The 16332-nt window shown below is 40.3% G+C and overlaps 1 protein-coding gene and 2 long non-coding RNA genes across 13 annotated transcripts; 2 read left to right on the top strand and 1 right to left on the bottom strand.

Annotated features, from left to right (window-relative positions):
• The first annotated feature begins 305 nt into the window (after positions 1–305).
• On the top strand, positions 306–16332 carry LOC103723647 (uncharacterized). Its single transcript, XR_606676.6, has 2 exons — positions 306–552; positions 13011–16332. It is a non-coding gene; the product is annotated as an uncharacterized LOC103723647 (long non-coding RNA).
• On the top strand, positions 6454–7923 carry LOC148715386 (uncharacterized). The gene is made up of 2 exons (XR_015969549.2): positions 6454–7263; positions 7371–7923. It is a non-coding gene; the product is annotated as an uncharacterized LOC148715386 (long non-coding RNA).
• LOC103723646 (potassium channel KAT3-like) lies at positions 10367–14428 on the bottom strand. 11 transcript variants are annotated; one of them, XM_088706132.2, is made up of 11 exons: positions 14256–14428; positions 13938–14153; positions 13639–13794; positions 13480–13537; positions 13079–13396; positions 12389–12628; positions 12173–12271; positions 12033–12065; positions 11760–11945; positions 10903–11653; positions 10367–10651 (listed from the first exon to the last, which is right to left on the bottom strand). In XM_088706132.2, exons 1-11 carry the CDS (start codon positions 14426–14428, stop codon positions 10539–10541), a joined length of 2343 nt encoding a protein of 780 aa, XP_088562258.2. In that variant the 3' UTR covers positions 10367–10538. The 11 variants fall into 11 exon arrangements, with proteins under 11 accessions (XP_088562258.2, XP_026655988.3, XP_088562253.2 ...); XM_026800187.4 differs by having other exon boundaries at positions 13639–13830; positions 13938–14428; XM_088706127.2 differs by having other exon boundaries at positions 13938–14428.

Raw genomic sequence — 16332 nt, 5'->3', positions numbered from 1 at the left:
GAGTTATGTCTCAATCTAAGCTTCATTCAAATAATTTCGGATGAGATTGTATCGCATCATCTTCAACTCGATTACAAATCAAAACCAGTCAATGTGGCTCTGTAAATATTTTTTTTTATAAAAAAAAATTTATAATTTGATCTGAATTTAAACTGGACTAGATAGCGCTTCCACCATGTGTGTCCAAGAGAGAAGCATTCGATCTACATATTTAATCGATGTCTGCATATTTTGAATCTAAACTGTGCCGATAGTAGCAAAGCCCCGTTCTAACTGTCCCGGCGTATCAACCTGTTTTTGGCCGACTCAAAAAGCAGTTCTCATAAGTAAACTCGGCAGACATTAACAACCCTTTCTCCTCCCGACCGCCCACACGCCGCCTACTCTCGCCTCTCGGCTCCATCCGACTTCGCTGCCTCCTCTCGGCTCCAACGCACTCGGCGAGCGAAGGCACGGAGGAAAGCAAGAAGCAAGAAGCAAGAACGAAGCAAAGAGGCCAAGTAGTTTTACAAGCCCTAATCCCTCGCAGCGATCCTCTCGTCCAAATTCCAAGTATATGATCTCTCTCCTCTCTCTCTCTCTCTCCTTATTTCAGTCCCTTTATAATCCGAGCGCATTGAATTCATCAAGTATGGACGATTTGCGTCTTTCCATTCTGAGTTGATGGTCGCGTATCTGAGAGTTTCTTGAATTGGATTGAATGCGTCGTCTAATTATTGGTATAGCAATTGGATTTGAATCCTAGGTTTTTGGAGTCCTAAATTTTGCATAAGTAGGTTGGCAGTTCTTTTACAATAAGAAGCTATTTTTCGAGTCTGTTCTGATGTTTCTTTTATATGTATTTGATGAATTATGTGAATTTCTGATCATAATTGTTGGGGCTATTTTTCACAATCTAGAAGGTTCATCATGACATCATCGATCAACTTAATAGGTCCACCATTGGGTAAGCAAATTGGTGCATGCAAGGAAAGATCATAATCATCCCGATCCAACTGTTGGAATGATTGAGACATCTATGTCTAATTTGTAGTATAATGGGTCAGCAAGAAGGAGATGATAGCTGTTAGTGGTGTGAAACGGATTTACAGATCTGACTTCCATGAGGATGAAATATTTAACAAAAATAGATTTGCTAAAGAGAGAGAACATGAGAGAGAGCGCGCGCGCACGCACAGAGAGAGAGAGAGAGAGAGAGAGAGAGAGAGGTTACATTTAAGACTTTTTGAAACATATCTATGAAACTAATTATGAAAATATATATTGAAGAAAAAAAATCATACTCCCATCTGGTAACCTACTTACATTGGTGGCATTATGGACCGGGAACAGTATGCAGGCTTAAATGAAAAAGCTGTTGCTTAAAATAGATCATCACTGAGTAGCGGGAATACACATAATCCTAAAACTCCATGCAAATTTTGGATGACAACATCAACCCACCAGGACCCATCCAATTAAAAGGTGACAAAGCAGAGCCTATTAGACGGTCTTTGATGGTCCCGTAGCCTATATAAAAAAGAAATGAGGCTGGTTTACGAAGAAGCAGAGGATGGAAACTGTAGGTGAAAAAAGATCAGTTAAGAAGGCATTTTCTTAGAGGTGCATCTGTGATGGACCATGAGAGAGTACTGCATGAAGGAGGGAAGATGCAGAAGAAAAGGCAGAACACTGGGATTTGAAAAGCAAGATAGTATGATACCCCTACTTGAGAAGGAGAGGATTGTGATCTAGCAAAGTATCGGTTATAATGTGGGGAGAGAGCTCAATCTGTGGGACCTCATCCACTTCAACAATAGTCAGCTTGTTGACATCGGTCCTGTTATTGTCCTCAGCCTTGTTGCCTTTGGCCTCTTCATCATACCCTCGGTATATTTGCTACATCAGGTTCACCACCGACTCCTGATTGCAGATAGCTTGTTCATTGGCAACCTCATCCATCACCATGCTGCAACTTGTCATAGATATAAACTGTTGTTTGCTGCCACTTAGCCTACTTAGCTGCCATGAATTGATTTATCAAACTTGCTGTTGTATGTGATCAGGCCATTGTTGCGCCATGGAAGGTTAACAATGTTGATACGATCACTTAAACTACTTGCTGATCATGCAGTGTGTGTGAATGCGGTAATATATTTTTTGCTCCATCAAAAGCTACATAGGATTATGATGTTTCCCCCCTGTGGTGTGCACTGCTGATTCCATCGCTAACCATGATGGGTATGGTTACCATCACTTCTCCACTCATCGTGCAAGGGTTCAGGTTGCTTTCTTGAACAAACAATACCATGCCATGTGATGCTTACACAACCATCAGCAATCTCTGATTGCACCATTGTGCTAATTGCTTCGCATATGTTTCATGTATGCATGCAACACCTGCATTGTTGTTATTCGAAAAATCATAGAAGTTCCAGTCAATTTGACCTTGTCATGCCATGCTATGTCAATATACTTGTTAATAATTACGTGTGCGTAGCTTGCATTACCTCCATGCTGCGCAAGTCACCCCAACTATAAACATGAGATAGATAACATGTAGCAAATCATTTTTTTACCTCACTTATTAAAATGAACTAAGAACCTCCTCATTTGTAGAGGGCTTTTGCACATCTAGTTGAGCCTCTTAGTAATGAGAGAGTTTCATATTAGCATATTCCTGAATATCAAGGAATAACTCTTCAAGAATCCTTGGTTCCGAAGAGGGTCTCCTCACAATGGCATTGATAAGAACTAGAGCAATTTAGTATTAAAAAAAATTCCATTAAAAGAATACCTTGATATTAAGGGATCAATCTTTCTGGACCATTAGTTCCTGCAGAATTGTGTCAAAGATCGTAACCTCTTAAGATCAATACAAATCCATACCCTCCCAACAGTGATAAATAAATGAATGAATGAATAAAAGCCAGAAATACTTCTGGGATACATAACTGCATCATTGAATAGCTCTCTGCTGAATACATTTGAGCTATGGCTATGTTTCATCTAGCTGAAAAGAAACACCATTATTCATCCCATAGTTTAGTATCCTTTGTATATCGGGGGAAGTTTGGAGGTTCTCCGACTTCACATTATGGTTTAACATGCTCCATGCAGTTGAGGGAAGTCACTATTTTCTAACCATGCATCTTAATTATCCATGCTCAATACTCTCATATCAACTACAATGTAGAGAGACTTGATTTATGCAATACTCGATACTCAGCTTCGAGGTAAAAAGAGGATAAGGACTCAGACTTTGATAAGCTCATAGACAGTGATAAGCTTACTTAACAAAATGGTATCCCTCACATGCGGTGGGAAAAACATTTAGGATTTGTTTGGTTCGCAGGAAAAGAAGAGGGAAAAGAGTGGTTAACGGGAAAACAAAGAAATGCTTCTTGTTTGGTTGGAGTTTTCAAAGGAGATAGATGGAAAAGTAACATTCCCATGGAAATAAAATTTTCGTATTTCATGGAAAAAAAATCCATGGGGGACATGGAAAAGTTACTTTCCTACCAGTTAGAATTGAGGTCTTTTTTTTTCAAAAGTATCCTTAAGCCATCAAAATCTATGGACAAGTCTTTTTCTTTATCAAGGGTATAATAGGTATTTAATACAACTTTTTAAGGAAAGTAGATGCTCAACCAAATATAAGCCACTCTGGAATGTGCCACTTTCTCATGATCAACCAAATATGCCAAAACCATTTTCTCGGGCATCATATTCCCAGGAATCTTCTCAGAAAAAATATTCCAGTGAGTAAATATTCTTCTCGCGAACCCAATGGATCCTTATGGTTTATTTATCTTTGTATCTTTATGTCCATGACATCCTTGTGCAAGAATAGAGAGTGCTTTAAGTTTTTTATGTTTGCTAGGCATTTGTTGTTTGTGCACATACTGGCATGCCTTCTGTGTAGTTTAATTTATGAGATAGAGTTAGAGGATCTCAGCCATTTAATTGAAGGTATGTTTTAATTGAAGATGTAATTGATCAACTTCAATTGAAACCACAGGAGAGTCGTCACCCATAATTAGTAAACCTTGTATCGCCTTCTAGGCCTTGGATTACCATCTAAGAGTAATGTGCTTCATTCAATGCATTCTCAGTAAAAGAATTGACATTTGCATTTCACAAATATGAATAAATCATTTTCTATTTTGGTGGGCTGTGCCTATTTCTTTTTAGCCATCATCTTCTGTTTCCTTCTTATTTCTTTAGCATCTCCTATTAAAATTATTAAGTCATTGAGCTTGCCGTGCCTTAATGGTTTGCGCAGAAAGTTGAAAATTAGAGAATATATAAAAGTTAGAAATATTTCAAATAATTGAACTTTTGCTTTACTAGTCAAATTTATCGGCATTACAATGCCAGAATAGATGTTGCCTCTTTTCTTTCTTTCCTTTTTCCCACTTTTCTTGCAAAGGGTGTTGTTTGGGTTAGGCATGATTGTGTGTATGTGTTTTTTTTCTTTTTGTGTGGGGGGTGGGGGGTGGAGTTGGGTTTCACATGTGCATATATGCACTTGTGTCTTGTCCAAGGTCTGCTGAACCGGCCCATACCAGCCGGTTCAGCCTGAACCGTACCGGTAACGGCTCCTACCGGTATGGTTCGGCTATACGAAATGGTTCCGGCCCAATAAGACCGGAACTACAGCGTTACTAGGCCGAAATCGGGTAGTACCAGCCGGAACCGGCCTGTACCGGCTGCGTACCGGACGGTTCCGTCTGGTTAGGCTAAGAACCAGTGCGAACCGATCGGTTCGCACCGATTTCATTTCCTATGGGCTTTTGGCGGCCCAAAGTCACAGCGCGCAGACGCTATGACTTTTTGAAAAGGCCATAGCGCGCACGCGCTGTGGTGCTGTGGCTATTTTGGCCACAGTGATTTCGTTCGGCTATAAAAGCCAAACGACCTCACAAGAAGGTCGAAGAAGGCCTTCCCAAAATTTATTCAGCAGAGGCGTACCAGAGGCAAAAGGTTGATTCAGATCTTGGAGAATATTCATTCAACAAAAGCCAGAGGCAAAAGGTTGATTCAGGCCAAGGCTAATTAAGGCGTGCTTTCTTTTTTCTATGTTCTTTCTTTCATTTTCTTTTAGAGGTTTAGAAAAAATAGCACCAAAATTGCAAAATAAGAGAAGATCATGCCAAATTGCAAATTAGATAAATTATATGTATTTTCTAAGGTAAAAAAAATTATCGTCCTCATAGAAATGGACTCATCAACGAAAAAGAACTCTGCAGAGCGTGATATTGGCTGGAAGCATGGGTGAATGCTCCAGAAAGGCACCAGTGGCAGTGCAACTATTAGCACCATAAGTTTAAGGGAGGAAGGGTAACCAGGTTGAAGCAGTACTTAGCTGGTAATTCTGGCGAAGTAGTTGCGTGCCCCACATGCCCAAAGAAGATTCGGCTGTTGATAAAGATGAACCTTGCTGATTACAAAGAAGCCAAATTGATGGCTGCCAGGAAACAGGCGGAGGTGGAACGCCGCAGAGCCATCTTCCTATCACGCCAGGGAGTCAGAAGAGGCCTCCTCTGAAGATGACGAGGAGGCACAGATCCAGGCTACCATGCAGGTGAGCCTGAATGATCAGTGGCAACAGGAGGTGATTAGGCATAGGGCTCGATTTGAGCCTTCGTTCTATGAGTTGGGCTCCGATTCTGCGAGAAGCAGGCCAGATCTAGGTTTACAGAGGACCTCTTCAGTCAGGAAGGGCGTCAGTAGAGGCGATGGCCAGATTGAATCTATCATGGGTGCTTTTGGTGGCCAAAAGAAGTCATTCAGAGGGATTCCACTAGAAGCTTCAATCCATGATTTAGATCCGCATGCCTTCTCCAGTAGAGAATCGAAGCAACGGAGGGTTGACTCAATACTGAAGAAAGATAAGAAGAAGAATATGTGGCGAGTTATTGGATCTTGGTTTCACTTCAATCACTTTCTAGCGAATGTGGCAGACAATACATACTACAGGTCTGCCATTTTCTCTATATAGATTGCCGGTCCTGGTATAGATTCTCCAGATCCGAAGGACATCTACGGTGAGCTTCTTGACAATAATAAGGAGGAGCTAGAGAATTGGATTGCCTCATATAAGAGCAAGTGGCCCACATATAGACTGAGTGTGATGTGTGATGGTTGGACCAGTCCTAGTAGGCGGAGGATCAACTTTCTGACATACTGTGATACAAATTTTTTTTTTGACAAATCGGTTAATGCTTTGGATCAGGTGCACGACTTCACGTACATCCTCAAACTTATGGAGGAGGTGATTGATCAAGTAGGAGAGAAGAATGTCGTACAAGTTGTCACTGATAATGGGTCGCAATATAAGGCTGCCGAAGAGATCTTGACGGAGCGGCGGCTTCATATTTTTTGGACTCCATGTGCTGCACATTGTATCGGCCTCATGTTGATGGACATTGAAAAAATTTGTAGGGTGCAGCATACGGTGGAGATTGCCTAAAGCATCACCAGGTATATTTATAACCATACTTGGGTTCTTTCATTGATGAGGAGGTTTGCGGGAGGAGAGATTTTGAGATTAGGAGTCACACGGTTTGCTACCAACTACGTTGCACTTGATAGCCTTCTCGATAAGAAAGCAACCATATGTCAGATGTTTGTCGGTATCGAGTGGCAGAATAGTAGATATTCATTTTACGGCACCGAAGAAAGCAGGATCGAAGACTTGGTGACGAGGCAGACATTCTAGCAGTGGGCCACTGCGATAATGAAGGCTATCAAACCATTATATGAAGTGCTGTGGACCATGGATAGCGAGAGATACCTTCAGATGGGCTTTCTATATCACATGATGGAGAGGGCAAACGCTCAGATCATGGAGGCAGATGCCGCCCATGCCCATGAGTATATCCAGATCATTAAGCGGCGATGGACTACCAAATGAGTAGAAACTTGAATCTAGCAGGTAAGCAATTACATTGAAAATTAGACTGCTCTTGTATTTGTATAATTTTACTAAGACGGATTTTTTTATGTGTAGCATACTATTGGAACCTCCGATTTCAGCACAACGTACCTAGAATTGGTATGGATGACGAACTTCTGGTGGCTCTGCGTAATGTCATTTACAAGATGGAGTCTGATCCAGAAATCGCGGCCCTATGTCTAGAAGAGGTAACTTAACTTTAGTGGTATATATAAGTATACCGGTATCTTCTATTATTAACATAGAGGAACGATGATTCTTTTTCACAGACCAAATTATTTAGAGAGGGCAGCCATATTTTAGACAACGAGCAGCTGTCGCGAGTAAGACAACTATGAATCCAGATATGTTACACATTTAGAGGACATTCATCTGGCGTTAGATGGTTACTAATATGGTACTACTATCTATTTTTTTCAATATTCTACAGCTGAATGGTGGATTCATTTTGGGATATCTGCGAAAAATCTTAAGCGGATAGCTATACGGATCCTCTCTTAGACGGTCGTCTTGAGTAGCTGTGAGCGCAATTGGTCCACTACAATCTACGGTTGAGGCTAAAGTGCATTCAGGAGGAAGTCGAGCTCAAGTATGCAGATCCGATCCATAGGGCTTTTGTTGATGATGACGATGATCCTATGATCGGCTAGCTTGTAGGCCAACTGTAAAAGTCGGAGCTTAACGAGCCAGAATCGCTTCGACGACCGGCCAGTTTCATAGCCAGCGAGGTTAGAGTCGATGCAGATCAATGGGCTGAGAGTAATACTCCACGCCTTCCCACAACTGATCAGCCGTAGCCATAGGGGAGCCTGTCACCTACTTTTTCCTCGTTCAAGAAATTCTCTCAGCGAGATGATTAAGAGAGGCTCACATGAGGACACTACGGTACCCGGTCGACTCAGTCAGGAGGGCGACAGAGCCAGGCAGAGAGGGACACGATGGGTAAGAAGGCAGTTGTCCAGCAAACCAAAAAAAAAAGAAAAGGGCCCAATGTAAAGCGTCGAGGAGGAGCATAGAAGGCTACAACGCCGCTTGGTTAGAGGGGTGGGTTGATATACCTTCTTATTATACTGATGATCCGGATATCTTTGAGAAGCATCGCCACTTGATCCGATTTTAGATATTCAAGAGTGATTTAAAAGTATATAATTGATTGTATCTTGATTTTAAAATATTTTATGTTTATTTCATGATTTGTATTATTTCAAAGAAATAAGATGCAGCATCTAGTTTAAACTGGGATCATAGAAACATTAGAAAGTATCCAAAAAATATCAAATTATACTTAAATTTGTAGAAAAAGTTTGAAAAGAGAGAAATCTCCCAAAAAAATTAAAAAAAGTTTGAAAAAGTTTGAAAAAAATTGCCAAACTGTACCGGTACCGGTTCGGCGATCCTTGGACTCTTGTCCACAAGTCTAGTAGAAAAACCTAAGTTATCATTTTGACTTCCTAACCTGAGATTCATGCATGATATTGCATGCAATGAATTGTTATTGATACATTAATTGAGAAGGAACTTGAGTCCTCGGAAGTCCGTCCCATTAGTTTTATAGTCATACTCTTATATATTGCAGCAAATTTGACACCAGATCTGAATGCTGCTTTTATATATTATAGATGGATGCTTGACATTCAAGTTAACTTTGTAAAATTATAAAAGCTTCAGTTGTAAGTTCCAAGCGATCACATCACGATTTCCTTCACTTAAATTACTTGCTAAGTTGTGTTCTTGAATTTTAAAAAATGGGCAGCCTAGTGCACGAGGCTCCTACCACTGAGAGGTTTGGGGAGGGTTAGATATATGCAGCCTTACCCCCGTGTACGGCAAGATTTTTGTGTTTCAAACTCGGGACACTCATGTTATGTTATGATGGAACAACGTTACGGTCGCACCAAGGCTCACTCTCTGTTCTTTAAATTTGGGACTTCCAATTTCTTTTTGGATGTAGCACATATAGGTTCAATACTTTCAGCATCTGTTTTCCGAGCATAGGGGAAGGATAGAGCCACCCAAGGTAATTTATGCAGGTCCAAGAGATTGGGGAAGCACCATCAAGACTTGAACCCGAAACCCCCTTCCAAAGGTGAGGACAGGTGCACCACTAGAGTTCTGCTCAATCCACTGCTTTCAGCATGTAGTGTTTGGACTTCTTTAAAGTGTGCTAGGTAAACTATGTATTTTTAAAAATATTAAATGAGAGAACTTTGTGGTACCTTTTCTATGATCATAATTTTAAAATTATCCATTTTCCATGTCATGACATGGTTTCATGCTCTTCATTTTTTGTAAAACATTTTTGGTAGAAATAAAAGTATTATAGCAATAAAAGATGACTTGCTAAATTGAAGACTTCGAGAATATAAATGTTGCTGAAGATCTGGCAGAGACATGCTCTGAGATGCGTATTGTGACACTTGTCTTGCATGCGGAAAAGCTTACTTCTTCATTGCAATGAGCTATTTGTAAGATCACACAATTGTTGCTGTTGTAAGCGAGTGTATATTTATTTTTTGCTGCAAATCTTGCTGTAATTTGTCAAAGATTTCGCAATCCAGATGCTGGTGGTAAAAGATGTTTTGGGCATGAAAATAGTTAATGATTTTTTTGTTAAAAAAAAAAAGAAAAAAATGATTAAGCGCATTCTTTTGCACTCTGATGGTCTAATTTTCACTTGTATATAGAGAAGTTTCAAGAGTAAGCTTTAGAAATCGTCTGGTTCTTAGATGAGGTGCCAACTGGCTTGAGTTGGTAAACTCTCTTGTATTGATGCATGAGACGTGTTCAATCCCACTCTGACTCCGGTATTCAGCTAGGTTTCCACCCATCTTAGTTCTCAAAACAAAACAAATAAAAATAAGCAAAGGTGGACGTTTAGTTCTTTGACCAATATCACCACGATGCCACCTTAAGAAAGAAACATGAAGGAGGCTTTCTTTATGGGGTAAACATTTATCATTTTATCTGCTGGATAAGTTTGTTTTCTGTACAGAAGCTCGTCCATTCCCAGTTAATTGGTCAACAGAGTACTCCTAACACTCCCAATATACCGGGTTCCCTTTTGATGTTTGAGAAGACTCCAGTTAATAGCAATGCCAAAAATAATGACATTTTTATGATGCCAAGCTTATGTTATAAGATTTCTGGTATTAGCTCCCTATGGGACTTAAAGGGGTTCTTTCTACATGAATTTCTATTGACAGATATGGACTCTGAGCAATCAATTGCTTATAAATCTGTTGATGTTTCGGAGTACTGTATGTTGAAAGTCTCTTAAATTCCATCAGCAGTATTCAAACTTCCACTGACCACTGTTTATTTGTTTTTCTGTTATCTTATCTTTAATTAAACATGTTTCAGTTCATTTTGTAAGTTTATCTTCTAACGGGTGCAATTGATTAATGTGAATCAGGTAGAGGGTTATCGTACTACCCAAGTTTACAATTTAGTTACTATTTATGATAACATTAAAAACTATGGCATAGTTTTCCTTTACTCATCATACATTGCTCAAACCTTACATTCTTATGGATACAGCTATGCCATAGCCTTTGAACAATAGTTAGGTCGCATCACTGTTTGCAGTCTTCAGTTATTCTCAGATCTCAAGGAGAAATAAATGGTCCCCATCCCGAACTGTGCTAATGTCATCTATTTCTGCATTCTCATGGTTGACTACTTTTGTAGGATGGTAGCCGACAAACTTCTCACCTGCATATATAGCAAGATATGGATACAACCAATGGAGAATAAGACAACACAGAACAATTCGTGTTGGTGTACTCTAATCAATCCCAGTTCAAGGTTTAATATTATAGATTAGGTTTATTTTGTACTTTTTAATTCATGTAAATCAATATAGGCACCAAAATGGAAACTAACCAAACTTATCCAGTAGTATTTGCATATTTTCCAAGTTTCATCAAGTTTGTTTGTTAAAGTGAAAAATAAACGATACTTACCCCCAATTCTGAGGAGCTCCTCCAGAGAGTCAGGTAAATTTATTAGCTTTCCAATTGGTTCTCTTGCTGTTTTTGTGTTTTGAGAATGCATGTAAATGGTGACTCTTTTGTTGGTTGCTTTCATGGTATTTCTGTCAACTAAATGGTTGCCACTCTTTTCCCAAGAAATTGTCTTCATGTCAGCAACCTGCGAGTATCGAAAGCAGGGACACCATCCTCTGGTATCATGGTTGTTACCGATACTTCCATTTGTAGCTGCTCTCGTTTCAACAAATTCGATCTCGTGGTCTTTTGCAAGTCTTGTTCTGCTTTTTTCATTACTTGATAACAGGTCAATGGAACCGTTCTCTCCATGTTTCTCACCCAGAGCCTTTGGTGTCCACCTATTGGCATCAGGATTTTCCATAATAGCTCCCTGTTCAAGCAAGATTTTAATAATTTCACTATGGCCCTTCTGAACAGCTGCATGGAGGGCTGTTTGTCCATTTGCATCTGTTGAATGTGGATTAGCCCCAAGCCTTAGTAGTTCATGAATTGTGCCTGGATCATTGTTTTCTGCTGCCTTGCACATTATAGACCCTATATCCATCAGTTCAAGCATTGCTAGTTTGCTACCTTGATAATCATCTTGGTACCATGTAGAGGGATGCTCACTTCCTCTCACAGGCCCGCTGTCCTGCCATTTGTTGAAGGCTAGTCCTGGATCCCCACGCTGCACTCCAGTGCATAAGCTTTTGTGTAGTCTTAGCTTCTGTAAAATTGAGTGCAGAAGCATCAGCCTGATGTCTGCCAAAAATGAGAAAATTATTCGAGATCTTTACGTTGGTATAAACAGGTCAATTAAATCCTACATATACCTGGAAAAAATTGTTCATGATAACAGTTCCATCTTCCTTTTTTTCTCGAATAATATTCATGAATGCGGCCTTGTTAAGCCTTAGAATTTGTGAAAGTTCAGTGGTTTGAAAGGTGAATGGTTGTGGCCTCTCACATAGAACTCCTATCTCACCAAATATTTCCCCTGCAGTTGCCCTTCCATGAACCTGAGAATTACAAGTGCTGTAAGCCATATGCTGAGTACGTTGTGGTGCATATGCATGTTTATTGATGTATGAAGCTAAATAACTTACTTGTTCGGTTCCATCTATATATGATTTCATATCCTGCAGCAAATTCAATTATCAGCCATCTTAGTTGTCACTAATAAATATTGCAAAATTCTGTGTGAGAATCAGTTGTGATGTGATGGAAGAACCAGATTTGTACTAACCACTGCTCCTGATACCAGTATATAGAGATCTGATGGAGCTTCATTCTGCAGTATTACGTCTTCCTTGGGTGGAAAATACTCAGCTTGCATATCTGTAACCTATTTATTGGGGGATGGCAATTTTAGTGTACATACAATACTGGGATTGTGTCATATATTATTGGAATTGCTCAGTGCTGGATATTCTCAATCTTCAATCAGAGTTTAATGACTCACCAGTAGAGATATGAAGTCGAAGGAAACTCCATGGAAAAGATAGACCTTTTGAACAATGGGAAAGAATAGGTAGTGGGCTATGCTTGAACGAATAGCTTTTGGGAGACTATCCAGAGTCTCCTGTTGTTTCAACCCCTCTGTCTTGAACCTTAAGCATATGTGAGATAACATTTGTTCCTCTATGTGCTGGGGCAACTGATTTCTTGCTGCAAATTCAGAAGCAGCCTGGATTGTATCCCTCTGCAGCATCAAAATGAAGATTCAGAAATAGAGCTGAATGCTCTATTATATACATCATAGTAATGCAAAGTACTGTTTAATTTTGTAGCTCTACAAGATATCATTGTAAAGCAGTTAAAAAGAAAGTGCGGCATTAATTCATTATCATACGAGAAGACTTATAAAAGTAGGTCTTCTGAGGAAGGAGTCACAAATAAAATAATGCTATTTCTTTTTCAACCATCCTAGGGAGGAGATACAGGTTTTCTATTAAAGTGATATTTGCACATCACATCTTAACGTTATGAATCCACTGACTCTATGTTATTTAGTAAATCAAAGAACTATTTCTTGTGGGTTGAGATGTCATAACCGTTTGTTGCTCATTTCTACTCTTAATCAGGTGAAAGGATATGTAAGAGAAGTAGAATATGAGACCTCTTGCAAAATGGGAGTGAAAATAGAACATACAAAGTTTCTGGTGCGGCTGGTCCAGTGAACAACAAGGTTCGTCATGTTTCCAATGAGGTAAGCTGTCAGTCCCAAATTGAACAGCATGTAGAAAATATCAAATAACATCTCTCTCGTGTTCTCAGCATGTAAGTCACCATAACCAGTTGTTGTTAGTGTTGTAATAGACCAGTATATTGCTGTTACATATCTAATCCACAGGCTTTCATCCCTGAAGTCTGGCATCGCTGCACCTATCCAGGTTCTCTTTGGATCAGGATATCTATCAGCAATCATGTAGTTAAAACATCCAGCACAGTGAACCGCATAAAGTGTGACCTGCATCAAAAGACCATTATTATGCGATAAAATGATGTTTCTTTTAGAAAACAAGGGTAATGAAGAAAATGATGAAATCTTACGGAGACAAGTTTTGTGCACCGTGTCCAGAAGTAGTTGAACCGGATATCCTTCTCGAGTCTTGAGGATAAGAAAATTAGCCCTTTAAGTATTCTTCTTTCATAGAAAACATCTATTGTTTGAAAATACCCATATAGCAAGGTAAAGGACAAGATTCGGACCTTGCAAACAGTGAACTGACCCGACGGAGGCGCCAGAGTCGGAGCATATTGAGTAGCTTAAAAGCTAGGTCACTGCCATGTTTATTAAAGAGGAGGCTGATTGATTGAAATGGAACTGTCGAGCATACATCAAAGATGAACCATGATGATAGATACCTGTGGAGTTCAGATTGTGTGAAGCTAGTGTAGCTTCTAGAGTTTTGCACCATGCAGAATTCACATGGAATTTAGAGAGACCGGTAGGGTATCAATTATTAATATCGAAGCAGCAAGAGAATAGATGTAGTTCGAGTACTAACCTGACTGCAATTCTCTTGTGGTCATCAACGAGAAGATAAGTTTTGCGATCGAGGAAAGCAACAAAGAAGGTGAGGACAATATCGATTGCGAAAAAAATGTTTACTATGTTATCCACAAGACAGAGTGTGCCTGGCAAGTGTCTCAGAAATGCAAATTCAAACGGGCAGATCCAGGCCGAGTAGACAACCAGGAGAATCAGGAATATTTCCCAGACTCTGAAGAAAAGATGAAGGGAGAAAATGAAATAAGCTGGCTGGTTCTTCCATCCTTCATGTGTGAGAGATTTAGGAGTCATAGGGTGACTAACTTTTATATACCTGTAATGAGGATCATAAGGAGAAACAGTATATCTCCTCAGCTTGGTAGACTGGTTTATTGTCGCTCCAAGAGATGGCAGCAGATCACTGGAGAAGCTGTAGACACCATTTTCCATTTGGAATCCATCATGACAGAAGCGCTGTAAGCAGGACTTTACATAAGAGAGGGACATGGTTATAGTGTGATGCTTCTGAAGACTGATATGTATGGGTAAGGGGTTGTGGAGTTGTCTAATATATACTGAAGGTGGTGGAGTTGTCTAATATATGCTGAATGTGGCGGCGATTAGTATTTCTGTCTTATGAGCTGAATGTGATCAACTGGAGGCAGCAAAGTGCAGATAATGAGTTGAACAAAAGAAAAGTCTACAGCAAGAAAATAAATTAAAGGCAGGCCTTTGCTTTTGGCTGTGTCATAAGGAACAAGAAAGAATTCAGGCTGCATGTGTTCGATATGTGGAGGTACTGGAAGTGGCAGACATTCAATTTTTTCAGAAACAACTGCTGGTGATTTTGGACCGGCATTACTAGGAAGGTGGTGGTGGGAGTTCCATTAGTGCGTGTGGCTGGTGGGAGGGATTTTATCAATATGCCTCTGAAGCAAGAAGGGCATGTAATCTGAATTGACTGAAGTGTTGTCTTCAAAAGGGCAAAAGTAAACCAGGAGACCCCCTTATCAGGTTTAGCTATCTCAATTACATGCAATCGGCATGCACCGGTGGGAGTTCTTAGTGTTGAGGAGCAAGAGCATCCTGAAATAAACGGCAGAATTGGATCTTTTAGTCATGTACTTAAAATGCTAGCAGCGGATATGTGAATTCGAGCACGAAGCTGTGCTTTAGCAGTGATGTAACTACTGGTTGAATGAATGTGGCGACCTATTTCTAGTGGCTATTGGCTGGCTGTCTGATCTTTGATCAGACGGCTGAGATCATTATGCCGTATCATTCTCTGCCTTCCAAGAGAGGTATTTGATACTTCTCTGATGGATGTGCGTTGATTTTTCCCAAAGAATGAGTATAAGCTTGCCGAACTGACAGGTAAGAAGAGCTTTTCATGTAGATTACCACTTAATTTGCTTTTTAAGAGCATCACAGGGCCCTCGCCCTTGGGTCCTTATCTATTCCTGTGACTCGATGTTAGCCTAGGTGGGGGCTGAAAATGGATCATAAGAGTGATCTGGAAGACAATTCATCTTACTTGGAGCAATTCAGACTTCAAGTCCGTGGCCACCAACTTATTTATGTGAAGCCAGGTTGTGTCGGCAGATGATTGCAGCAGTGCCACCCGTGAGGACCCTCACTTGAGCTAGTACTGGAAGGTGGCTTCATCCATTATATGAGAGTTCAGATACTGTGGATGATTTGCAGCGCCAATTCTGGTAGTGGTGGGCGCCATGGATGCATGAATGGGTGTTTTCGAAAGATGGGATGTTGGCCTTCTGGGTCATGCTAAGGATGTAACGATTAGCAGCAAAAGCCGACCAAATGCAGCATAATTTGGGGCTCTTTTTCCACAGTCCACACGAGAGAAGCGGGATGACATTTTTAACTGTCGTTGGTTTCATGGAACTTTAGTCTTGTACTCTGTGACTAATCTCCCTCGCTGCATCAGCTTCCTGTGATTGGAAAGGGGCTAACTGAGGAGGGTTATTCTGAGGGTCTTGACTAAGTTTTGCTGTTTGACTTCATGGGATTATTAGCTTTCACGGGTGTTGGTGGTAACTGGGCTCCCCTGGTCCAGGAATTGGCTTGGCGTGGGGAAGGCTGAACCCCTGGCTTAGAAGGTTTCGCAGCTTTAATCATATGGCCTCACATGTCAATCCTGCAAAAAGCTAGTACCATTTCCCGTTGTTTTCGGGCGTTAGCATCACCACTGGTTGGGATTGGTTGGGAAGCTAATCCATAAACTGCAATAGCTGGTTGGAAAATGATTGAGCTCTTTCTTCCTGTCATCTAGTGTTAATTGACTAATATTGGGTGTGTTGAATCCACGTGAATTGTTCAAAAGAGAGAGAGAGCCTGGTCGAGATTTTTTGAAGATACATTTAATGTGCATATTTCCTTTTCATGTCCAA

This window comes from Phoenix dactylifera, chromosome 1 (genome assembly GCF_051530095.1).
Source record: "Phoenix dactylifera cultivar Ajwa chromosome 1, Ajwa_hap1_PhDact_Kaust_v1.1, whole genome shotgun sequence".
Lineage (NCBI taxonomy): Eukaryota > Viridiplantae > Streptophyta > Magnoliopsida > Arecales > Arecaceae > Phoenix > Phoenix dactylifera.
Note: the sequence above shows the minus strand (reverse complement) of the source record. Positions and strands in the feature narration are given on the sequence as shown.